The sequence below is a fragment of the Sus scrofa genome, chromosome 1, assembly GCF_000003025.6.
Source record: "Sus scrofa isolate TJ Tabasco breed Duroc chromosome 1, Sscrofa11.1, whole genome shotgun sequence".
NCBI classification, from domain to species: Eukaryota; Metazoa; Chordata; class Mammalia; order Artiodactyla; family Suidae; genus Sus; species Sus scrofa.
The window spans coordinates 271,003,072-271,027,783 of NC_010443.5; the positions used below are offsets into that span (position 1 = coordinate 271,003,072).

Consider the following 24,712-nt stretch of genomic DNA (forward strand, 5'->3'; position numbering starts at 1 on the left):
TGGCGTAGGCTGACAGCTGCAGCTCTGATTCGACCCCTAGCCTGGAAACTTCCATATGCCATGGGTGCAGCCCTTTAAAAAAAGAAAAGAAAAGAAAAAGAGGCAAGAAGAAGCCTTGAATGTCAAAATACTGTTTCTCAGCACCCTTTCTGCCTCTCCGACCAGGCTGAGGGCTCACAGAGGACAGAATCTTGTCTTCGATGCAGCAACAGCAGTTTACTGCCCACCCTCTGCACCCCGGCCGTGCTGGGTTCCGGCCTGAGCACTTGGCACGTGCTCAGCTGTTTCCAATAGGAAGGGTTGAGTGCACGGAAGTGAATGCTCTGGGGATGGAGGAAGGACCCTGAAGTGCTGCCATCTAGGCCACTGAAGAACTGACCCACCGGGGATGCTGCCACCACCGGAGGCTCTGGGAGCTCATCTTGTCACTGCAGTCCAGAGGGCAGACATAGGAGACGGAATGTCCCTGCTGCTGCCACCCCCACCCCCACCCCCCGGAGAATAGGAAGCACCCTGCTGCAGAAAGCTTCCCCCTCTGTGACCACCAGAATGACCTCTGGCCACTTCTACCTTCCCAGTGTCAAGCTAGCTGCAAAGGCTGCAGCTGAAAAATAGTTCTCAGAGTGTTTAGGGAGTTTATTGCTATTTTCCCTACAGTTTTTCTGGGAAGGGCTGCTAAGTTTTATCACGTGTTTTCTGTAGCATCTACGGATAGGAGCCAATGGCATTCTCCTTTGATTTGTTAATTTGAACGAATGGAGAGTATAAAGGGGTAGCAACTCCCCGGTTGGGGAGAAGGAAGATGTCTTTCCGAGGTGAGGTTGTGAGAAGCCCAGATATCCTTGGTCACAAATCATCGGGTTAGCATCCCTGCTTTGAGAGCAAAGCCAGCAGCAGAAGCTATTTTCAGAGTTAAAGGAAACACAAGGAACTATCCTAGGAACTTGCCTAAGGTGACTTTATTGCTGGAAGACGTGCAGCGGGAGAGACCAGAGAGACACCCTGATGTCCCCTGCACCAGTTGATGGCCCCAACTAGTGAAGAGTTGCCATGTAGTGAGCAGCCACTGAAACTTCACAACCGCGGTACTGAACCTGCATCATCAGCACTTCCGCTCTACAGATGAGGACCCTGGGCCTCCAAGAGCCAGGGTCCCCCAGAGGCGCCAGCTCAAGGCAGCCGGGTCGGAGTCCCGAGCCGGGCATTCCCGGGCACGTCCACCAGGTGGGGCGAGCGCCCAGGGACGGGGCGGCCGGGGAGTTGGGGGGCGTGTCTGCCGCCGGTCCCTCCCTCCCGCCGAGGGTCCCGCCCCCAGGGGAGGCGTGTCCTGGGGCTCCGCTCTGTCCGCGCCGTCCGCGCCCACCCGCGCTGGAGCCGGAGACCCGGCGGGCGCGCGGAGCTGGGCGTACGGGCGTCGGTGCCCTTGACCATGGCTGCGGCCGCGCTCCTGCTGGGCTTGGCGCTCCTGGCGCCGCGGGCGGCCGGCGCGGGCATGGGCGCGTGTTACGACGGCGCGGGGCGCCCGCAGCGCTGCCTGCCCGTGTTCGAGAACGCGGCGTTCGGCCGGCTCGCCGAAGCCTCGCACACGTGCGGCCACCCGCCCGAGGACTTCTGCCCGCACGTGGGCGCCCAGGGCGCGGGGGCGCAGTGCCAGCGCTGCGACGCCGCCGACCCCGAGCGCCACCACAACGCCTCCTACCTCACCGACTTCCACAGCCAGGACGACAGCACCTGGTGGCAGAGCCCGTCCATGGCCTTCGGGGTACAGTACCCCACCTCGGTCAACATAACCCTTCGCTTGGGTAAGCGCCGGCTTCGGGCACCACCCCCGACGCCTCCCCTGTCCCCACCAGCGCGGCGACTAGAGGCAAGGAACCGCAGCTCCGGTGCGTCCTGGCTTAGCTGCAGGACCAATGTGGGGGCAGCCTCGGGGAACTGCCTGTGTAGACGGAAAAGTGTCCCTTGGGCTGGGCGGGGTGAGGAGCCTGCTGGGAGGCCTTTACATAGCAGAGGTCCTGGGCGGGAGGACAGCGCCCTGTGACAGTGGCCCATCCTAGACCAGAGCTGTTGTGGGGAACGGCAGCAGGGGCCGACCGGGTCTGCTCTTTGCGGCAGCGGCTCCTGATCTTGGCCCATCTGGTTGACTTCGGGGTTCTGGTGAACACCCGACTCTGTGTGCAGTCCCTGGGAATATTCTAGAGCCACCGTGTCCATCACCGGAAAGGGGTAGCCGTCAGAGCAGGAGCCAGGATTTATCCCACTCTTGGGCGACTGGACCAGATGGCATGGCCTTTCTGCTGTGCCCAGCCCTCCCTCTACCCAACCCCATACCAAGGTATGGGCCCCTGGGCGGGAGGCTGGTCCCCCATGGCAGGACCGGGCATACCCCTTCCCCCATCTGACAAAGTCCAGCCCAATCCAGCTCCTCCTTGGGCCCCCACAGGTGCCAAGCACTGAGCGAGTCATCTTAACTCTTCCAGCCTCCAAACCCTTTCAGGGAGGGGGTGGTATTTGCCACCCTTCCATTCACCCTTATCTGTGGGTTCAAATCTCCCAAAGCTTAGAAAACTCAAAGTATTTTTATAACTCATTTTGGCTGCAAAACCTGACCTGAGGCTATTTATGGACCTTGTTGATGGTGGAGAGAATAGTCATGCATCTTCTTACCCAAATGTTCTTTGAACATGGCTGTGGGCCCCAGACCCGGCTGGGGGTGTTACTACAATCCACATATAAGGACCGCATCATCTCTCTGAACCCTGAAAAGTTCTGAATTCCAAACTCTATCTGGAGCCAAATGGTTTGGATATGGAATTATGGGACTGTAGCCCTTTTTTTCAGATGAGAACATTGAGGCTCAGAGAGGTTAAGTCTTCTGCCCAAAGACACACAGCTGCTCAACGATCTTGACATCCATGTATATCCAAGAGCAGAGCACAAACTGCTGGACATGAGTTCCACCCATGAGTGAAGTTAACTCTTCCTAGCCTTGGGTGACAGTGCCTTGGGGAAGGCTGGAAATGACACTGAGGAGAGGTGGAGGGGACACTGAGCCTTCTCAGTGAGCTGACGGCCACCTCAAGGTCAGGCCCACGAGGTGGGGCTTGTAGGTCTCTAGGCGGGCGGGTGACAGGAAGTCGGTGGGGGAGAGAGGCTGGGGGAGTTGGCTGCACTGGCCTGGCAGGACCCCAAGGCCACGGGAGAAGGAATGTGGGACAGGGTGGGGCTCTGGGGAGACAGCGTGTTCCGCGACAGAGGGTTTGGGTTTGGCTGATGTGTTGCTTGTGTGGGGGGAACCCGGGGCAGGCAAGGGGCGCGGGCCAGGCACAGAGGCGGGAGGGGCGGGGTGCGGCTGCGTGTTTGGACTCGGGGCTCCCCACTGACACTCCATGTGTGCCCGGCCTTGTGCTGCAGCCGTGTGGCCGCACTGCTCGGAGGGTTCGATCCTTCCGTAAACCAGGAACGTGAGGCTCAGAGACCCGGTACTATGAGTGTAGAGCCCAGACCTCACACTCACACGTTTGCACACACACACTTACACACATACATTCACATACGCCCCACGTATTCCCTCCAACAGACTCCCTTTCTCTCTCTCACACCCACCCACACATACGTTTACACACACACATTCACATATGCCCACACGCATTCCCTCCAACAAACTCCCTCTCTTTCTCACACACACACATTTACACACATACACACATTCACATATGCCCACATGCATTCCCTCCAACAAACTCCCTCTCACATACACTCACACGTTTACACACTCACCCATACACTCACCCACATATGTTTACACACACAGATTCACATACACCCACACGCATTCCCTCCAACAAACTCCCTCTCTCACACACACATTCACATGTTTACACATTCTCACACACACGTTTACACACACATTCACATATGCCCGCACGCATTCCCTCCAGCAAACTCCCTCCCTCTCACACACACGTTTACACACTCACACACATTTACACACACACATGCACATATGCCCACACGCATTCCCTCCAGCAAACTCCCTCTCCCTCTCTCTCTCTCTCTCACACACACACACACACACACACACACACACACACACAACGGGGCTTTGCCCTCAGGTCCAGCACAGCCACTCGCTGGGCAAATGCCCCCGCCATGCCTTGGATTCCTCCCCATCAAATGGGTCGGGAGCTGCCACCTTCAGGGCCGTTGTGCAGGTCCAAGCATGAAAGGGAGCTGGCCGGTCCTCGTGCGGGGCCACTGTGACTCTGCTCAGAGTGGCCTCTTCCAGATGGACTGAGAAGCCTTCGCCGGGCTGGCTCCCGCAAGACGTCCTGACCCTGGGTCCCGTTTACACACGAGGGGTGCTGGGACCCCCAGCAGCCCCGGGCTACCCCGTTTGGGGTTCCATTCAGCTGCGGTTTTCATGCCAGCCGTCACCCTGCTGCGGGGAGAAGAGCTCTGGGGCACCAGGGTATCTCCGGCGGAGGCAGCGTGTCAGACCAGGTGGCCCGGGATCCTTTCTGAGCCCTCAGGCCGCCTCTGCTGGCTCCATCCTCGCTCTCCTTGACCCCTCACCCGCAGGAGCAGGAGCAGCGGGGCGTGAGCCTGAGCCGAGGGGCTGGCTGGCTCCCCTGGAGGGGGTGGGGGGGCGGGGGGGTGGCGGCAGTCAGCCCTGGATGGAGGTCGCCACTTTCCCAGTCCCCCGCGAGCTCGCGGACATCTGTTCCAAATCCCTGAGCCCAGTTGCTAAGCTGAGCCTTCCTGTCTGGGATGAAAGGCAGCAGCGGGGTCTCCACTGAGGCCCTGGGAAGCGGGCGGGAGTCTGGAGGCGGCGGCGGGGGTGGGGGTGGGGGTGGCATGGAGGATGGATGGACGGTCATGGGGGTAACAGACACTATTCCGGGGGTTCTTACCACATGCTGAGAACCCCACTGAGTCAGCATCCTATCCCAGCACCGTTTGCTCTTTTAGGGGCCGGGAAAACTGGGCTCTGAGAATGAAATCCGTTGCCCGCGGTCCCACCGCAGAGCCTGGGACCCACCGTGCAGTGCACTGCGCTTGGGGATAAGTGTCCAGCTTAGGGTCGTCTGAGCCTCGGCTTTGGGCTGGGCTCGGGGGAGGCTCCCTTCCTGCTTGTCCACGTTCTTGGATTCCTGGGGCTCTCCCGGGAGGACTCTAAGTCCCTGGGCAAGTGAGTGCTGAGCCCCGAAGGAGGGGGCGTTTGCATGTGGAAAGTGGGTGGTCTCCAGCCTCCTGGCCTCCAGCCTCAGGTCCTGGCCCAGGGCTGCCCGAGGGCAGGGCTGGTCTCTCCCCGCATCCTTCGGTATCTGCTCCTCCTGGTTTAAGCTCAGGAGATAACACAGGACGTGTGGACCTCACGGAGAGCTGAAGGGTGGTGGCGGTGACAAAAGACTGAGGGCCATTCCGGATCAGGGACCGCACAGAGGAGCCAGGAGGCCGCTCTGGCTGGTCTTGGGCCCGCAGGCCTGATGGCCTGGGCAGAGGGGACTGGAGGACAACGGGGCCCGGCCTTGTGGGAGCCCGACGTCAGAAGGACCTGCCGTCCTGTGCCGCCTGACGCCGGCTGGGTCCCCTGAGCTTTGGCTCCGGCGCGTCTTCCTGTCGAGTGGGCGGCCGTGTTTGCGTTGGACGAGGCCAGTGCTGTGAGGCCAAGTCCTTCCTTCCTTCTCCCTGCGGGTTCTGGCTGGACCACTGGGCCCCAGGCAGGTCGGGGGGTCAAGGTAGCGGCTCCGATTAGCCCCCGCCACAGAGGCAGCCCCCGCAGGCCTGGGCCCAGCCGGCCTTGGCCGCCACCCCCTTCTCTGGGCTTCTCTGGACGGACCCAGCAGTTGCAGGGGTGGGACGTCCCAGAGCCCAGGAAGGATGCAGGTGGCGTCCAGGCCGCCCCGTCCCTCGCCTCCCACTCTGGCCGAGGATGCGCCACGGCTGCCTCCTTCTCTCTGGGGTCCGCCTTTGCTGATGCATCTGCCCGGTGTACTTTCTCTTTCTCCTGGAGACCCGCGCCCTGTTCGTAAACACAATAATTGCTTGCCCACCGTGACACTCGCTGCACCAAGCCCTGGGGTGTAACAGGGGACAAGCCTCTGTCTGCCGCTCGCTAGGCTTTGGGGGGACCTCCTGAGGAAGCCCCGCCCCAGGATTGGGCAGAGGGCCCGTCTGCATATTCTCGCTGCTCCTTGCCCTTCCCCGGTCACCGTCTAGACCATGACCATGAGGTTTTGGTTTGTTGGCGTCAGTCACTGGCTCCGAGCTGCAGAGGGAATGCCTGTTTTCACAGCTGTCCTGCACCCTGCACCCCCAACAATGATGCTGTGGGTTGGGCGCATGAATGGAGTAACAGCGAGCATGTAGTCCGGCACGAGCTGGGGAACTGTTGTGTGTGCAGGCATTTACTCATTAAGCTGCCTTGTTGTGATGCCCACTTTGCAGATGGGGAGACTGAGTCACTGTGTTCCCGACCACAGATTTGGGAAGCGGTGAAGCACATCACAGCTACGCTGTATTTTCTCCTCAGGAACAAGTAAATGCAGGAATGAAGGACTCCCCAGCCTTCCAGCCACATCCCAAACTCCTAGGCTGTGGTCCCCACCCTTCCTCCTGGGCCTGCTTCTGCGCCCCAGGCTCCAGCTGCTTCATCCACCTCCCTTCCCTGCTCTCTCTCATGTCCCACCAGCCCTGCCACCAGGGTGTCCTCTCCCTGTCACATGTCCCTGGCTTGGCCTGTGGGGATCACTGTGGACGTTTGGGGCTCCACCTGCACCTGATCCTGGTGCCACACCCGAGCCCTTGACCCGGTCATTCAGGCATCTTCCTGAAGGTCCGCCCTGGGATGTCACACAAGGGCCTCAGACTTTGGGTCCGAAAGGAAGGGTGCCGTGTCAGCTGTGTTCATGGCAGCGTTATTCACGCTGACCAAAGAGTGGGAGCAGCCCCAGGGTCCCCTGATGAACGAACAAGCAAGATGTGGGTGGCAAAGCTGCCCAGTGGAATACGTTTCAGCCTCAAAAAGGAAGGAGATCCCGACACCTGCCACAACATGGAAGCACCTCGAGGACGTGACATAAGCCAGACCCAGAAAGACAAACACTATATGATGCCGCTGAGATGAGTCCCCCAAAGAGTCAAAGTCACGGAGATGGAAAGTAGAATGGGGGTTGCCAGGGGCTGGGGGAGGACAGGATGGGACATCAGTGTTTCATGGGTATGGAATTTCACTTGGGGAAGATGAAAAAATTCTGAAGACGGACAGTGACAACGATTGTGCAACAGCGTGCGTGTACTTAATACTGGCGAACCATAAGCTTAAAAATGATTAAGGAGGTAAACGTTATGTGTATTATTTATTTATTTATTTATTTTTGCTTTTTAGGGCCGCACCCCCAACATATAGAAGTTCCCAGGCTAGGGGTTGAATTGGAGCTACAGCTGCCGGCCTACACCCCAACCACAGCAGCGTGGGGTCCGGGCCACGTCTGGAACCTGCACCACAGCTCACGGCCACGCTGGATCCTTAACCCACTGAGTGAGGCCAGGGCTCAAACCTACGTCCTCATGGATGCTGGTCAGATTTGTTTACACTGCGCCACAACAGGAATTCCAAGTTATGTGTATTTAAAATGAAAAATAATAAAGGGAGTTCCCGTCGTGGCGCAGTGGTTAACGAATCCGACTAGGAACCATGAGGTTGCGGGTTCGGTCCCTGCCCTTGCTCAGTGGGTTGACGATCCGGCGTTGCCGTGAGCTGTGGTGTAGGTTGCAGACGCGGCTCGGATCCCGCGTTGCTGTGGCTCTGGTGTAGGCCGGTGGCTGCAGCTCCGATTCGACCCCTAGCCTGGGAACCTCCATATGCCGCGGGAGCGGCCCAAGAAATAGCAACAAAACAACAACAACAACAACAAAAAAAAGAAAAATAATAAAGCCATCCTTCCTCCCCCTGTGTCTCCATGCACTCAGGAATCAGCTGCAGAGTTCCCGTTGTGGCTCCGTGGGTTAAGAACCTGACCTGGGAGGATGAGGGTTCAATCCCTGGCTTTGCTCAATGGGTTAAGGATTTGGTGTTGCTGAGGGCTGCAGTGTAGGTCACAGATTCAGCTCAGATCTGGTGTTGCCTTGGCTGTGGCATAGGCCTGTAGCTGCAGCTCAGATCAGACCCCTAGTCCAGGAGTTTCCCTGTGCTGCAGATTTGACCCTTAAAAAAAACAAAACAAAACAAAAAAACAGCTGTGTTTCCTTTGCCTTTAGCATTCACCAGAGCACTGGATCATCTCTGGAATGGTCTTTGTCGTCCTCTCATCTGCCGCTCATCTGTTCCCTGATATTTTTTTTTTGTTTTCCTTGACTGCCCCCACGGCATTTGGAGCTCCCAGGCCAGGGATCAGATCTGAGCCACTGCCTTGAATTAAGCTGAAGCTGTGGCAACATGAGATCCTTAACCCACTGTGCCGGGCCAGGCATTGAACCTGCGTCCCAGCGCTCCCAAGATGCTGCCGATCCCATTGTGCCACAGCAGGAGCTCCTCTTCCCTGATTTAGGTTGATGGTCTTGAATACCTTGTCACCTCCCTTTGCAAACTTGTAGTTTGTACATTTCAGTCAAGGCCCCCTTCAGACTGGACCTCAGAATCTTTCTTAACACAAAGCCCAAGGTAATAATCAGATGAAACATATTCACCCTCCCACATTAGACAGTAAACTTGAGAATCTTTTTTTTATTTGGCTCTGCTGAGGGGGAAAAAAAAACTCTGCATGCAGAAGTTCCTGGGCCAGGGATCAAACCCAAGCCACAGCAGCAACCCCAGCCGATCCAGTGACAACACTGGATCCTTAACCTGCTGAGCCCCATGGGAACTCCACCATAGGCTTGACCGTCTTGATCCGTACTTGGGGGTAGACTCTTGGCCCAAAGATGAAGGAAGTGTCATGGGCCCACCCTGATTCAGCCGGGCCCTCATGATGTCTGGCATTGTAGTCCTGGGGATCCCCAAGTCCTCATATGGATTCAGGGAGCCCCACACTGCCAAGAGCTAGAGTGGGAGAGGAGGCGAGAACAGCAGGTGGCCAGACGCTAGGGCCAGGGCGCCCTGCCGTGCTGCCCCAGCAGCCTGGGAGCGGCTCTCACACCTGGTTCTCATGCCCACAGGGGGCAGGGCAGCCTCACCCACACGTTCCCAGCTCAGCTCCCCACCCTGCCCCCTCCAGTCCCACCCCCAGGCCACTGCTCCCCAGATGGCTCCAATTAAAGGGCTTTGTTTTGTTTCCATTTTCCCAAAATAAGCCCCTTGATGGGAGCTCGCTCTGCTGGGTCAGTGCCGGATGTGGGCCGGCCTGGTTTTATGACTGCCCTGGTGTCATTCCTGATGGGCTTTATGTCCCAGCTGGCTGGAGAGAACATGTGCTCCTGGTGCTGGCTTTGAATAACACCCGAGATCTGCATGGGCACGGGCACCCCCTTCCTGGGCAGCCTCTTCTCTCTGGGTACACACAGGCCCTGAATGGAGGGGGATCGGGCTTAGTGACTTTGGGGCAGACAAGCCCAAAGTCCAGTAGAGACTCAGCTGCCCGAGGCTGGGCGAGTCCCTTTCTCCTGCCTGAGCCTCGGGTGGAAGTGTTTGGGGCGATCTGAGGTACAGCATACACAGACCACTGAACAAGGTGCCCAGCACACAGTAGGTCCTCACTAAGTTGGCTGTTGTTAAACAGACTCTCAGGGGCCACAGCTTGCAGAAGCAGAGCCTTAGCCCTGTTCTGGGGCCTGCCTGTATCAATTTGCTCACTGGATTATAACCTCCTTGAAGGGATAAATCATGCTTCATCCGGCAAGCATTTGTTGAGTACCTACTGTGTGCCCAGCTCTAAGGATTCACAGCCCCTGTCTCAAGATGGTCACAGACTAGAGGGAGAGATGGGCCGGTCTTTACAGAGCAGGGTAAAGTGGGCAGCTGGGAGCACCCGTGAGGCACCCTAACCCACATCCAAGGATGAGTAGCCATCAGGAGGCTGAGAGAAGGGTGTTCCAAGCAGGGCTCAGGCTGGGGCCTGTGGTCAGTCTACGAGACCAATGGGATGGGAGCTCCCCGGTGGTCTAGTGGTTAAGGACCTGGCGTTGTCACTGCTGTGGCTTGGGTCCCTGCTATGGCACTGACCTAGGATCTTTTGTCTGCTGCAGGCACAGACAACAAACAATGATGAGCAGGGGTGCATGGGAGCCTACCAAGTGAGGTGTGGGGGGAACAGCATATCTGGTGGCTGAGAGATGAGATCCATGTGGTCCCAAGCCGTGCTGCTCCCTAGTTAACAGTTGGGGATGAGGTTTTGGCCCTGATTTCCTGATGGGGACACACCTGTCACAATCACCTTGAAGCCTCATCAGCCCCTGGAGTTTCCAAGGGTCTGGGTGGAGGCTGCTAATTTAATTCCTATGCTGTTTAGAAGCTCCCAGGGCCAGTTCCTCCTCCACCCTTCAGGTTGCCTTTGGCAGAAACCTTTGCATCACAAAGCAGGGATTAAGTTGCTTTCTTCGCCCTTCTAATTAACGCCGGTAACAGAAAGTCCCTGCCGCGTCTGTGATGTTCCAGCGTCTTTTCTCACCTCCTGGCCTGGCGAGGAGAGGGAAAAGCCGAGATGTTTCCTAGCGTGTGCTGTTGCTCCTTTGCATGAAATCTCAGTGGCTGCCTTTTTCCAACCACGCTTCTAGCTGCCAGCTACCTTTTAAGTGGCTCCAAAGTCCCCTCCTGCGAGATGTCTGGCTGCTAGATGTTTACAGAGGAGTCTGTGGACCCGCGCAGCCTCCACGCAGCATCCTTCGGTGAACGCACATCTGGGGGAGTCTCCACCTGGTCCTGAGGCCCATGCCTGCTCAGAACAGAAGCGGCCGCCTCAGATCCTGGATCCAGTTGAGACACATGCTTCCTTTTAAGGGGCTTGGAGTTACAAAGCCAAGCTGTGCTGCAACATAACTCTGAAAACATCTTAGAACATTGGCAGGGCGGTTGCTTTTTATTTTATTATTTTTTTAATTGTGTTTTCTCCAGTTTTTCAATTAGAACAAGCTTCGTGAGAAAAAAAATGGGGAAAATGCAGAACAACTGAAAAGGGAAGCAAATTACTGAGTCCTCTGCCCTGAGGACCGTCGTGCGCCTGTGTTTGACGTCATTCTTTTCTGCCTGTTCTTTGGGGGATTTTAATAACCTCTGATTCTGGAGTTCCCGGCGTGGCTCAGCGCCTAACGAACCTGACTAGGATCCATGAGGTTTTCGGGTTCGATCTCTGGTCTCGCTCAGTGGGTTAAGGATCCCGCGTTGCCGTGAGCTGTGGTGTAGGTTCAGACGAGGCTTGGATCCCGAGATGCTGTGGCTGTGGTGTAGGCTGGCAGCTGTAGTAGCTCCGATTCGACCCTTAGCCTGGGAACCTCCCTATGTTGTGGGTGTGGCCCTAAAAAGCAAAATAAATAAATAAATAAATAACCCATCTCTGATTCTAAACGTGGGATTGGATGTCTTTTCATGCAGCGTTTTGACTGCAGCTTTCCCCTGCCGTATAAACTCCTTGTCATCTGCTTCAGTGGTTTCAGTCTGCCTGTGGGTTGATGGCCTACAATGTCCTGAACCGTCATGGGTCCCACTTTTTCCCCGTTATAAAAAACTCCTCGATGAACTACTTGATTTAGGTTCTGTTCCTTGTTTGAATTTCCAGAAGTGGGTTTTTGTTTTGTTTTGTTTTGCTTTTGTTTTTTTTAAATTTTAACCAAAGGCCATATTTTTATGGCTCTTCATCTGTGTCGCCAGACTGCATTCCCAAGGGGCCAATATTTATACATCTTTCCCAGTTTTTCTTTTGTTGTGGTAAAACACACATGACATCACATTTATTATCTTACTCCTTTGTAAGTGTACAGGTCGCTGGTGTTAAAGATGTTCCCTCGTTGGGTAACCATCACCACCAGCCAAACATGTTTGTTTCATCTTCCCAAACTGTCCCCATTAAACACCAACTTCCTAGTTCCTCTCTCTCAGCCCCTGGCACCTGCCGTCCCACTTTCTGTCCCTGTGACTCTGACTATTCTAGGGACCCCATACAAATGGAGTCCTACGGAATTTATCCTTTTGTACCTGGCTTCTTTTGCTTAGCACAATGTCCTCAGGCTTCTTCCGTGTAGTAGCATGTGTCAGAATTTCCTTCCCTTTTTTTTCTCTTTAGGACCAAACCTCTGGCATATGGAGGTTCCCAGGCTCGGGGTGGAATTGGAGCTGCAGCTGCAGATCTACACCACAGCCACAGCAACACCAGATCTGAGCCCAATCTGCGACCTATGCCAAAGCTTGTGGCAGCTCCGGAACCCTTAACCCACTGAGCGAACCCATGGACTGAATCCACATCCTCAAGGACACTGTGTCAGGTTCTTAACCTGTTGAGCCATAATGGGAACTCCTTCTTCCTTTTTACGGCTGTATAATATTTCATTGTATGGCTAGACCACATTTTGTGTACTTGTTATCAGTCAGTGGACATTGGGTTGCTTTTACCTCTTAGCTATTGTGACTAAGCCTGCTTTGAACAAATGTTTCTTTAAGCCCCTGCTTTCAGATCTCTCGGGTATATCTTCAGTCGTGGAATTAATGGCTCAAATGGTAATTCTATCTTTAATTTTTTGAGAAACAACCAGTTTTCATAGCAAATGAATTGTTTGCACTCCCACTAACAGTGTACAAGTTTCTTAAAATTATTATTTATTTATTTATTTTGCTTTTTAGTGCCACACCCAGGGCATATGGAGGTTCCCAGGCTAGGGGTCGAATCGGAGCTACAGCCGCCAGCCTACACCACAGCCACAGCAACATCAGATCCGAGCCGCATCTGCAACCTACACCACAGTTCATGGCAACGCCAGATCCTTAACCCACAGAGTGAGGCCAGGGATCCAACCTGCAACCTCATGGTTCCTAGTCAGATTTGATTCTGCTGTGCCACGATGGGAACTCCAAAATTATTTTTTATTTTATCTTTTTTTTTTCCTTTTTAGGGCCGTTCCTGAGGCATATGAGGCTCCCAGGCCAGGGATCTAATCAGAGCTGCATCTGTCGGCTTCATGGATGCTAGTCGGGTTCTTAACCTGTTGAGCTACAACAGGAATTCCTATCTTTTTTTAAAATAAGCATCCTAGGAGTTACCATTGTGGCACAATGGAAATGAATCCAACTAGTAACCATGAGGTTATGGGTTCGATCCCTGGCCTCGCTCAGAGGGTTAAGGATCTGGCATTGCTGTGAGCTGTGGTGTAGGTCGGCTCGAATCCTGCGTTGCTGTGGCTGTGGTGTAGGCCGGCGGCTGTAGCTCTGATTGGACCCCTAGCCCGGGAACCTCCATATGCTGCAGGTGTGGCCCTAAAGAGCAAAAAGAAAAGAACTACTCTAATGGATGTGAGAACCGGTTTTTAAAAATACCCCTAATAGCTTTATGGAAATATGATTTGCCGTTCAGTTCAGCCAATTCAAGTGTTTGATTCAGTGGTTTTTGTTATTTATAGAGTTTTACACCCATCGCCACAGTCTGTTTTTGAACATTTTATCACCCCAAAGAAACCCTATACCCATTGGCAGTTGCCCCCCCCCCATTGTCCACCTCACCCCCCAGATCCCGACAACCACTAATCTACTGTCTGTCTTTGTGGATTTGCCTGCACAGGACCTTGACAATAGATGGACCCACACACTATGTAGTCTTTGGAATTAATTTCTTTCTTTTTTTTTTTTTTTTTTGTCTTTTTTTTGCTATTTCTTGGGCCGCTCCCACTGCATATGGAGGTTCCCAGGCTAGGGGTCCATTCAGAGCTGTAGCCACCGGCCTACGCCAGAGCCACAGCAACGCGGGATCCGAGCCGCGTCTGCAACCTACACCACAGCTCACGGCAATGCCGGATCGTTAACCCACTGAGCAAGGGCAGGGACCGAACCCGCAACCTCATGGTTCCTAGTCGGATTCGTTAACCACTGTGCCACGATGGGAACTCCGAATTAATTTATTGTATTCACAATGTTTTCTTTTCATTTTTGTCTTTTAGGGCCACACCTGCGGCATATGTAGATTCCCAGGCTAGGGGTCCAATCTGAGCGGCAGCTGCCGGCCTACACCACAGCCACAGCAACGCCAGATCTGAGCTGTGTCTGCAACCTACACCACAGCTCACAGCAATGCCGGATCCTTAACCCGCTGAGCGAGGCCAGGGATCGAACCCGCAACCTCATGGTTCCTAGTCAGATTGTTTCCGCTGTGCCATGATGGGAACTCCCCAAATAGTATTCTTTTTCTGATATACCTTACTGTATTTATTCGTTATCTGTTGACAAACATTTGAGTTGTTTCCATTTGGACTTTCTGAGTAGTGCCACTCTGGACATCCGGGGACAAGTTTCTGTGAGGACATTCGTTTTCATGTCACTTGGGTGCCTGCCGAGGAGTGAGATTGCTGAGTCATAGGGTAAGTCTGCGTGTGACCTTTTCAGAAACCACCAGTGTTTTCCAAAGCAGCTGTACCCTTTTACGTTTTCACCAGCTGTGGACAAGGGTTCCAGTTCCTCCACATCCTTGCCAACACTTATTTTTGTCTCTTTTTTATTATATCTTTTTTTTTTTTTTGTCTCTTTTAGGGCCGTACCCACGGCATACGGAGGTCAGGCTAGGGGTCTCATGGGAGCAACAGCTGCCGGCCTACACCACAGCCACAGCAGCACCAGATCCGAGCTGCATCTGTGATCTACACCACAGCTCACGGCAACACTGGATCCTTAACCCACCGAGGGAGACCAGGGATCGAACCTGAAACCTCATGGTTCCTAGTTGGATTCATTTCCACTGTGCCATGACGGGAGCGAATGCCTATCATATCCATCTTAAGAGAGTGACGTGATAGCTCATGGTTTTTTTTTTTTTTTTTCTGGCCGCACCTGTGGAATATGGAAGGGTATAGGCCGGTGACTGATCCTGAGCCACAGCTGTGGCAATGCCAAATCCTTAACCTGCTGCACCACAGTGGGAACTCCCTTTCATTGTGCTTTTGAGTTGCATTTCCCTGATGGCTCATGGTCTTGGGCAGCTGCTCATGTGCTCATTGGCATTTATGTATCTTCTTTGGAAAAATGTCCATGTGGGTCCTTTTTCCATTTTTTAAATTGGGCAATATTTTTTAAAAATTAAAAACAATTTTTTTGGCCATGCCTGAGGCATATAGAAGTTCCTGGGCCAGGGATCGAACCTGTACCACAGCAGTAACTAGAGCCACACCGGGAAAAATGCCAGGTCCTTAACCCTTGAGCCACCAGGGAACTCCTGTCTTTTATTTTTGAGTTGTAAGAATTCTTTATATATTCTGGATAAAAACCTTAACAGATATATGCTTTGCAAATATTTTCTCCTATTCTGCAGGTTGGCTTTTCATTTTCTCGGTGGTGTCTTTAGAACCACAAACATTTTTAGGGAGTTTCCATCATGGCACAGTGGAAACGAATCCAATTAGGAACTATGAGGTTGCAGGTTTGATCCCTGGCCTCTCAGTGGGTTAAGGATCCAGCGTTACCATGAGCTGTGGTGTGGGTCGCAGATGCAGCTCAGATCTGGCATTGCTGTGGCTGTGGTGTAGGCTGGCAGCTGTAGCTCCAATTTGACCCCTAGCCTGGGAACCTCCATATGCCGCAAATGCGGCCCTAAAAAGCAAAAGAAAAAAAGAAAGTAAAAGAAGCACAAACATTTTTTATTTAATGAAGTTCAGTTCATCTGCTTTTTCTGTCACTTGTGCTTTCAGTGTCACATCTAAGAAGGCTATGCCTAACCCAGCTCACAAAGATTTTCTCTGCTCCTGAGAGTTTTATAGTTCTAGCTCTCACATAGGGCCACGGTGTTTAAACAGAGGATTGAAGTGATTTCTTCTCAGTGCGTAAGGAATACTGTGGACAGTGACAGTGGTGGCAGCCGTGAGCCAGGCCTGCTGGGGTATCTGGGACCAGGGCAGAGTGGCCAGAGGGGAGAAAGCAGATGCAAAGGGGGTATAGACGGGATCTGTGCTGCGCTGGGGAACATGAATGGACGGCTTATGGCAGAACTTACGGGAGGGTTCCCTCCGTTGGTCCTTCTTTCCTTCCTCCGTTTATCCATCCATCCATCCATCCATCCGTTGGTTTTTTCTTCTTAAGCATTGCTTGGTGACACCTGGGAGGGCAGATGCAGATATAGGAACCTACCTGCCCTCCTCCGCCCCCCTTCTCATCCCGCCCTCCCAGTACAGCTCTGAGTAATCGTGGTGAGTCTGGGGGAGGATGGTGGCAGCTGGGCAGAGAGGACCGCAGGGTGGAGCCTGAAGCTTGAAGATGCTCCGTCTTAATGTCAACAGCATGGGGAGGGGAACAGGACTAAAGCGGATGAGAGGAGAGGCCCCTGGGGGAGGGGGCCATAAGCAGAGGAAGCCGAGGAGGGGGACCCCAGGTGGGCCGGAAGGGGCAGGGCCTGGAGGGTGGGCTGCGCAGAGGCTTGGGGAGGGGCCGCCCAGAAAGTAAGTCAAGGCTGGGTCTGCTGGCTGTGGCGACGAGGGCTGTTGGTGAGGAAATTTGCAAGACCAGTTTCTCTCAAGGGGCCCAGAAGAGCTGAATTGCAGTGCCCTGAGGCTTATGTTGGGAGATGAGACCAAGGGCCCAGCAAATATAAATGTCTCTTGAGAAATCGGGATTCAAGAGAAGTTAGGTGGAAGCAGGAGGAAGAAGGGATCCAGGGGGACTGCTTTAGGATTTGGGGGCTTGAATCAGGCGTGTCTCCGGACTCCGGGGGTCTGAAATCACTGGGAGGGACTGAGACCAAAAAGCACCAGTGGAAGTTTCAGCTTTGTTGGGTTGTAGTAAAAGAAATAACTTTCTAATGGTAGAGCAGGCTTCTTTAGGATGCGGTGACATCCCATTGCTGGAGATGTTTGCACCAAAAGAGATGGCTGCCTGTCGGGAGTGTGTGTTCCACCGCAGATTCCCGTGCAGGGAGGCGCACTGTCCAGCTGAGGGATGGATGGCAAAGCCCTGGGAAGCAGGCCGGGTCCCTGACAGACATCACTAATGGATCGTGGCCCGCCCAAACAGCCTCTACCAGTCCATCCACGACAGTTCGTTCGGCACAGCCTTTCTGCTCTCCCTGGACCGGGACTAGGGCGCTGCTCTCCCTTCTGTGAAATGGGCCCCCGTCTCCCCGCTGCAGGAAAAGCTTACGAGATCACCTACGTGCGGCTGAAGTTCCACACCAGTCGCCCTGAGAGCTTCGCCATCTACAAGCGCAGCCGGGCCGGCGGCCCCTGGGAGCCCTACCAGTACTACAGCGCCTCCTGCCGGAAGACCTACGGCAAGGCCGAGGGCCAGTACCTGCGCCCCGGCGAGGACGAGCGCGCGGCCTTCTGCACCTCCGAGTTCAGCGACATCTCCCCGCTGAGCGGCGGCAACGTGGCCTTCTCCACCCTGGAGGGCCGGCCCAGCGCCTACAACTTTGAGGAGAGCCCCGTGTTGCAGGTCAGAAGGAGTGGGGCTGGGGCTGGGGCAGGACGGGGCTGCAGGTGAGACACGGAAAGTCTCCAGTGGCGAGAGGACCCTGGGGAGTGGGGGGGGGCTGGAAGATCCCATGGTTTTCAGAGTTTCAGCATCAGCAGCTTTGGTGTGTTTACATCTTTTGTGAAGGACAAAATAATGCCAGTGAAATAGATGGACAGGGGGTGCTCCATGGAGCAGAAGTGCCCCATCCCTCGCTTCTACGGCAGAGCCCTCTGACAGCCACCAACTCAGCAGACCCTTTTGTAGTCGGGTGGGGAAACTGAGGCCTGGAGCCATAAATTAGATGGTCCCCGTGGGCTGTCCGGGTGGCCCAAGGCCCCATGAGAACAAAGTTACTCTAACCAAGCAGGATATGCTAAGGACTTACAGGTGAGCCCCCCCCCCCCATCGGAGCAGGGGGCAAAGGCCAGATCTCCCACTGGGCAAGGTTAATCCTTTACGGCACAGAATTCCACCTCCAGAGGCTTGGGCCCTGCTTATCCCATGAAAAATGTTCACATGGGATCATCGTGATTCTGTTTCAAATGGTGATTTCTTCTCCACGGGGCTGCAAACTCTGAAGATGCGGAAACATCAGCCAAGGTCATTTGCAGACGAGCAGAAGGGCTGGGCCCTGCTCCATCTCCGTCTGTGCTGCCTTGGCAGCGGGGTTCCCAACTTGCCCATAGGTTCTGAATGTCGTCTTTGACCTTTTCAGAAATGAGCCCCCTTTGGCCCCCAGGCAGAAGCCAAGGTCAGAGAAGGACAAAGAAAGGCAGGCCCAGCCTCCCTTCTCTCTGCTCTGGGCACTCCAGCAAGGAGCTTCCTCTGAAGACGAGGAGCATTTAGGGTGGGGGTAAGAAGGTGTGGCTGCTGGGTCCCGGGTCTCTCTGTCCCTCCTGGGGGACGAGGACCTCAGGGGGAGGGCTGACCTTCTCCAGGGTGCCACCGGGGGCAGAACTGCTGTTGCTTGGGGCCGAAACTCCCACCTCCCTCTCCTCCTTCAAGCCACGTTCTGGCCTCCAGGTCCATCCAAAATCAACCCAGGAGCCCACTCATAGTTTTGTTGGGAGTTGCAAAAACCCATTGCCTGTGTACCTTAGGGTTTGCCCCAAAGTGACCCCCCCAAGGGATCAGGGAGTGGCCCGTACAAATTGGGCAAAGGGACAAATTGCCCTTCTCCCTCCCAGCTCCCGCCCTGGGTCTCGGGGGATTTTGGTGCTGTTCCTGCTGCCACTGTCTTCGCAGACTGATGCAGGGACCCGGAGGAGGGTCACTGCGGGCCTGAGACCCTGGGCAGGTCATTGCCCCCTGGGCTCCACTCAGGTGATGAGGGCCTTGGGATAGGTGCAGGAAGACAAGCTACCCAGTGACCAAAGCTGGGGCCCTGGGAGCAGGTAGACCCGAACCCCAGCTCTGCTGTGCACCAGCCGTGCCACCTGGGGCAGAGAACTTACACTCGCCGAGCCTCAGTCTCCTCATCTGTAAAGTGTGGGGAAGGATAACCCTTCCCCTGGAGTTCCCGCTGTGGTGCAGTGGGTTAAGAATCCAACTGCAGTGGCTTGGGTTGCTGCAGAGGCATGGGTTCGATCCCTGACCCCGTGAAGTTGGTTAAGGATCCAGTGTTGCTGTAGCTGTGGTGTGGGGCACAGCTGGGGCTCAGATTTGATCCCTGGCCTGGAACGTACATATGCCACAGGTGCAGCAACAAAGCAAAAAAAAGAAAAGAGAGAAAAACACCTTCCCATGGGGTTAATGTGAAGACCTGAGCCCTAACTGTACAATAAGTGTCAGCTGCTGTGCCTTCCAGCTGGGACATCAGCTATTGGGTCTTCTCTCAGGGGGGCCTTTTTCTGGAGGAAGAAAAAGACTCTTAGAGCATCAGCTGTGCTCTGCTGGGTTTCCACCCTTGGCCCTGGCCCCCTTGCTCCTCAGCGGCTCCAGGGACCTGAGCATCAGCACAACCTGAGCATGTGGGGAAATACAGAGTTTCAGGCCCCACCCCTGCATTTTAGCCAGATCCCTAGATGCACCCTGACATTCAGGAAGTGATTCGGGAGTGATGGGGGCTTGCAAACTCAGCTGAGTGCCAAGGTCCCCTCTGCAGTTCTCTGGTGCTGGCCCCCTCCCCCGCTGAAGCTTCCTCCAGCAGAGGCCCTGGGCCCCAGACCTCGGGGTCAAGAATTGCTGAGCCCAAGGGGATGCGTGAGGCCCGAGTCATGCTGGGGCGAGAAGTCCGACTTTGCCAGGAGTTCATTTTCTGTCCTGATGGGCCTGATTGCTAAACCGGGAGCTCCTGGGCTGAATTAAAATGCTGATTAACATTCAGCCGGAGCTACCTCTGATTGCAACAGCAGGCAGACGAAAATGTCAGCCTTCACGTGGGCTCTCCCCCACCGCCCACCCCCCAGCCCTGCTCGTTCAGCCATCAGCAAGTATTTACCGAGAGCCTGCTGTGGGCCAGGCATGCAGCAAGAACCAGGGCCCTGGGGTCTGTGTTCTGGTGGGAAAAACGTTCCTTGGGGCAGGTGCCCTGTCTGCGGGAGTCTGACCCTTAGCACGTGAGAAACCTATAGACCTACACCCCCCGTCCCACGCCAGGGCCCTGGGATGCATCCTCCCTTAGCCGACCTGAACCGTGGGAGAGCAGTTGCTGCTGGGAGAAGTCAGGTGACCTGTGGGACAGGGTTTTAGATGGGCTGCTTCCGCCCTGCCCCCAGCATCTTGACCGCTGACATTGGCCATCCCGTCCAACATCCTCCTGGGGTCACATCATTCCTTGTCCCATTTCACAGAGGGGGAGATGGAGGCTCGGAGACATTGAGCAAATTCCCCAAAGTTGCACCGCCAGGAAGTAGCTGGGCACCCAGGTTGGCGTCGCCCCGAAGCTCAGGCATCTTATTTCAGGGGGTCGGCCCGGGCTTGTCCTGTCCCCGAGTCCCAGGAGACCCTCCTGGGGGCAGCCAGCCAGACCTTGCAGCAGAGTGGGGTGGGAGCACACCCTCGGGGGCTGATGTGCCCCTTCCCCTCCGCCTGCTCCCCTGCCCCCACCAGGAGTGGGTCACCAGCACGGAGCTTCTTATCTCCCTGGACCGGCTCAACACGTTTGGGGACGACATCTTCAAGGACCCTAAGGTGCTGCAGTCCTACTACTATGCCGTGTCGGACTTCTCTGTGGGCGGCAGGTAGGCGGCCGGGACCTGGGGCAGGGTGGCTGCCGTGTGGTGGCTACCAGGGAGGGTGGAGCCAGCTGGCAGCTTGTGGGGCTGTGGATCACGTTTATGCAGCCCGTGGGGGGCTGTTGAAGGATTTGTAACAGGGTCGGATTTCTTTTCTTCTCTCTCTCTTTTTTTTTTTTTTTTTGTCTTTTGAGGGCTGCACCTGCAGCACATGGAGGTTCCCAGGCTAGGAGTTGAATCAGAGCTGCATCTGCGACCTGCACCACAGCTCACGGCAATGCCAGATCCTTAACCCACTGAGTGAGGCCAGGGATCAAACCCGCATCCTCACGGATCCTAGTTGGGTTTGTTAACCACTGAGCCGCAACGGGAACTCCAGGATCGGATTCTAAAACATCCCAGCCCCTGACATCGCAAGGGGGCTGATAAGAGGAGAGGGAAGCTTGGGAGAGGTGTGGGCCGGGAGCCACGGAGGCTGGGCAGTCAGCTCCGTGTGGAGGAGGCGGCCCATGGGGCTGGGGAGCAGGGGCTTCTGGAATTCAGGGATGCTGGGTGGCGTTCAGAGAGGTGAGGTCTGGGAAGGGAACTCGAGCCTGGCTGCCTGCATCGGGGGGTCTGCAGCCTCCGGAGGCTGGGGTGGGGAGTGAAGGGAAATGGGGGTGTCTGTGAGGGTCCCTCTGTGCCGCTTCCCCCACCCCCCGTCACTTCCTGGCCTGAGCCTCAGTCTTCCCATCTGTGAAATGGGGTGGTGATGGTCTTTCTCGCCTTGGGGCTGAGGCTCCAGCAGGAAGCTGTGAGCTAATTGCTCAGTTGGGGGCTGGGAGTTGGGCGCCACGGCTGGGCTCTGGGCTCTGAGCGGCTCAGACTAGGACGGGGTGGAGGTGGGGGGGGATGGCCCCACGGGGTCTGGCTCAGCTGCACACTCTGGGTGCCTTGGTTGCTACCCGATTCCGACCCTGTGGGGGGTGGGGCAGGCCAGGGCTGATCTCACTGGGGCCTGAAGATGAGTTGGCGACGGGCCTGTGTAAAGAACAGCCTTTTTCGCATCCCTTTAGATAGGAAGGAGGGGGCTTGAGGCCCCTACCTCCCATCCACTGCTGAGAGCTGGCCCATTCTCTCCCCGGGAGACTGAGGTGGCTTCTTCCTGGTCCTTCCAGGGCCCCTGGGTATGGTGCCTTCAGTGGCAGCATTGAGGATTTTGCCATTACTAACTGGTGGCCTCGGGCAGCCTCTCTGTGCCTCAGTTCCTCCGTCTGTTAAATGGGGATGAGAGGGGGCCTGTGAAGATGCGATGCGTGTGGGTGCGGAGCTGGGAACAGCCCGGCATGGTGCGTTCTGTTACCGATGCTCTGGGCACATAGCAGGTGTTCAGTAAAGCCCCATCGCTGAGCAGTAGCATCAGGGGCTACCCCTCCTCTGCTGGCACCTACCCTAGTTTCTGGACTGCCCCTCCCCCCCGGCCATGTTCTTCTTCCAGATGCAAGTGCAACGGCCACGCCAGCGAGTGTGGCCCGGATGAGGAGGGCCAGCTGGCCTGCCGGTGCCAGCACAACACCACGGGCCCAGACTGTGAGCGCTGCCTGCCCTTCTTCCAGGACCGCCCGTGGGCCCGGGGCACAGCTGAGGCCGCCAACGAGTGTCTGCGTGAGTGTCCTGGGGCCTGCAGGCCAGGAACCAAACTCCCTGTCCCTGGCAGCAGGGCTGCTTCTGGGTGGGCCCGGCCTGGGGCAGGGGTGAGGGAGAGCTGGGGATGGGGGGAACATTTATTTGATCCTTAGTCCTCACCCCCACAGACAGCTCCCCAGACGAGTCACTCCAAGCAGAGGCATCCGTGGTGGGAGGGCCCAGAAGGACCCCCGACGTGATCCTTTGTTTCAACTGCTCCAACCGCAGCTGCTAATGAAAGCCAGGCCACCCCAGGTCCTGAGGGTGCCAACCTGCCCACCCAGCCTCTCTGCAGGCCTCCAGGCAGCCCTTTGATGCCCTGGCCCCCATGTAATGTGGCTGGGACCTCCCAGCCTCAGAGATGCTGGAGAGGACAGTGCTGTGTCACGCCTTCCCCAGGGCTGGGGCCGCACATGGGTTGGGGGGTCCTCCCAGCCTGGCATGCCACCTCCAGCTTCCCACTGTCCCCAGGCCCTGTTCCGTCTCTGTTGGCTTTCATGTGGCTTGCTCCAGGCTCCCATGTATAGCTGGTTGTCGCCTGGCTCTGCGGCTGCAGAAGGCCAGTCTTCATGCATAGGAGCTGCTGACGGCTCGGCCTCGGCTCGCCGTGCTCCTGGGCCTGGGCTGCTGGCCTGTAGAGCTGGCGTGGGGAGGGACGGCCTGTGCCATGGGACATGGAGCTTGTTGCAGGAGCTTCCCGGGCCCACAGGGGCCCCAGTGAATTCCTGCTGCCCTGGCTGGCCTGCCTCCACCAGGAAGCCCTCCCGGGACCAAGGAAGCTGTCTGGCTCACTGGTTCCGAGTCTGGGGCTGTCTTCATGGTGGGGACCTGAAAGTCTAGACTGCTTCTCCTGCCACCTCTGCGTCACCTCTCATCCTGGATGCTGGGCTCATGCTCGACCTCTCTCTCTAACCAGGTTCTTCTACACAGCCAGCTCTGTGGTTCAGCCCATCAACCCCTCCTGTAGCATCTGAAGCCCCCTCCTCCCTGCTCTTCCAGCTCCCCAGCCCCGCTGCCCATGGCCAGAGGCACTTTCAAGGGCAAATGCACTCACATTCACCCCTGGGCAACCCTCCCACAGCACCCCTTGCTCCAAGGTGAAGGCCACTGACCACAGCTGCCCAGTCTCCCTGCATCAAGCTCTTGACCTCACAGCTCCCCCTGCATCCCTCCCTGTCCTGTCACACGCACAGCGTCCCCACCCTTGGCCCTGCCCTGCCCATCACATGACATGCCAACCCCATACCCCCACACCGGCTCTGTCGCAGTTAGCCTCTCACCTCCTGCCTGGGACTCTGCGCCTCCTCTCCCCACCTTTGCCCGGCTGGTTCCTTCCTTCTTGCTCACCCTTCAGATTCCGCTTAGCTGTGACTTCCTCTGGGAAGCCCGGTCCCATCTGCCCAGGGTGGCCGTAGGGCCCTTCTTAAACTGGATTTATACTGGTCACTGGTCCCCCCACCATGTGTTGGGGGTCCTTCCAGGCTCTCCTACCACGGATGCCTCTACTTGGGGCGACTCGGTCTGGGGAGCTGTCTATGGGGTGAGGACTGAGGATCAAATAAATGTCCCCTCACCCCAGCTCTCCCTCACCCCTGCACCAGGCCAGCTCTCCATGGGAGCCAAGACGGAGTCAATCCTTGGCACATACTTTTTAAAAAGGGTGTTAATGATTGGAGTTCCCGTTGTGGCTCAGTGGGTTAGGAACCCGACATGGTGTCTGAGGATGTGGATTGGACCCCTGGCTTCACTTAGTGGGTTAAGGGATCCGTCACTGCAGATGTGAACTGCAGGTGCAGCTCAGATCCTGCGTTGCTGTGGGTGTGGTGTAGGCTGGCATCTGCAGCTCCGATTTGACCCCTGGCAGGGGAACTTCCATATGCTGCAGGTGTGGCTATGAAAAAAGAGTATATTTATTAATGAGGGATTGAAAGGTGCTTGTAATTTTCACACCTCTGAGTGACCACTAGTCACTAGGGATCAGACTTGCACTCTATTACGGCTTAGAGGATCCATAGGTGAGCTATGCTGCTCCTCCAGAAGGTGGCCAGTCTGTGAGCCACAACCAGGTGACTGTATGTCCTGGATTGTCTAGGAAGGTCTTGTGTGGGGGTGTATTTAACGGTGCCCCCTTTGTTCTTGAGAGTGTCCTCTTTTGGAAAGTCAGTTGACTGGTCTCCAGATCCTGGATCAAGACAGGCCTGAACTCCATCCTTGACCTCCCTCCAGCTGCCTGCTCGTGCCCTACAAGGAGGCTGACTGACTCCCCTCCTACCGTATGCCACGGCCTCTTCCACACACCCTC

At 55.9% G+C, this 24,712-nt stretch overlaps 1 protein-coding gene across 1 annotated transcript in view; it reads left to right on the forward strand.

Moving 5' to 3' along the window:
- Window positions 1,352–24,712, forward strand: part of LAMC3 (laminin subunit gamma 3) — a 66,801-nt gene continuing 43,440 nt past the window's right edge. Inside the window, 4 exon segments of the mRNA XM_003353687.5 lie at window positions 1,352–1,802; window positions 17,244–17,548; window positions 20,621–20,751; window positions 22,223–22,389. Coding sequence (XP_003353735.4) covers window positions 1,430–1,802; window positions 17,244–17,548; window positions 20,621–20,751; window positions 22,223–22,389 — 976 coding nt within the window. The 5' untranslated portion in view covers window positions 1,352–1,429.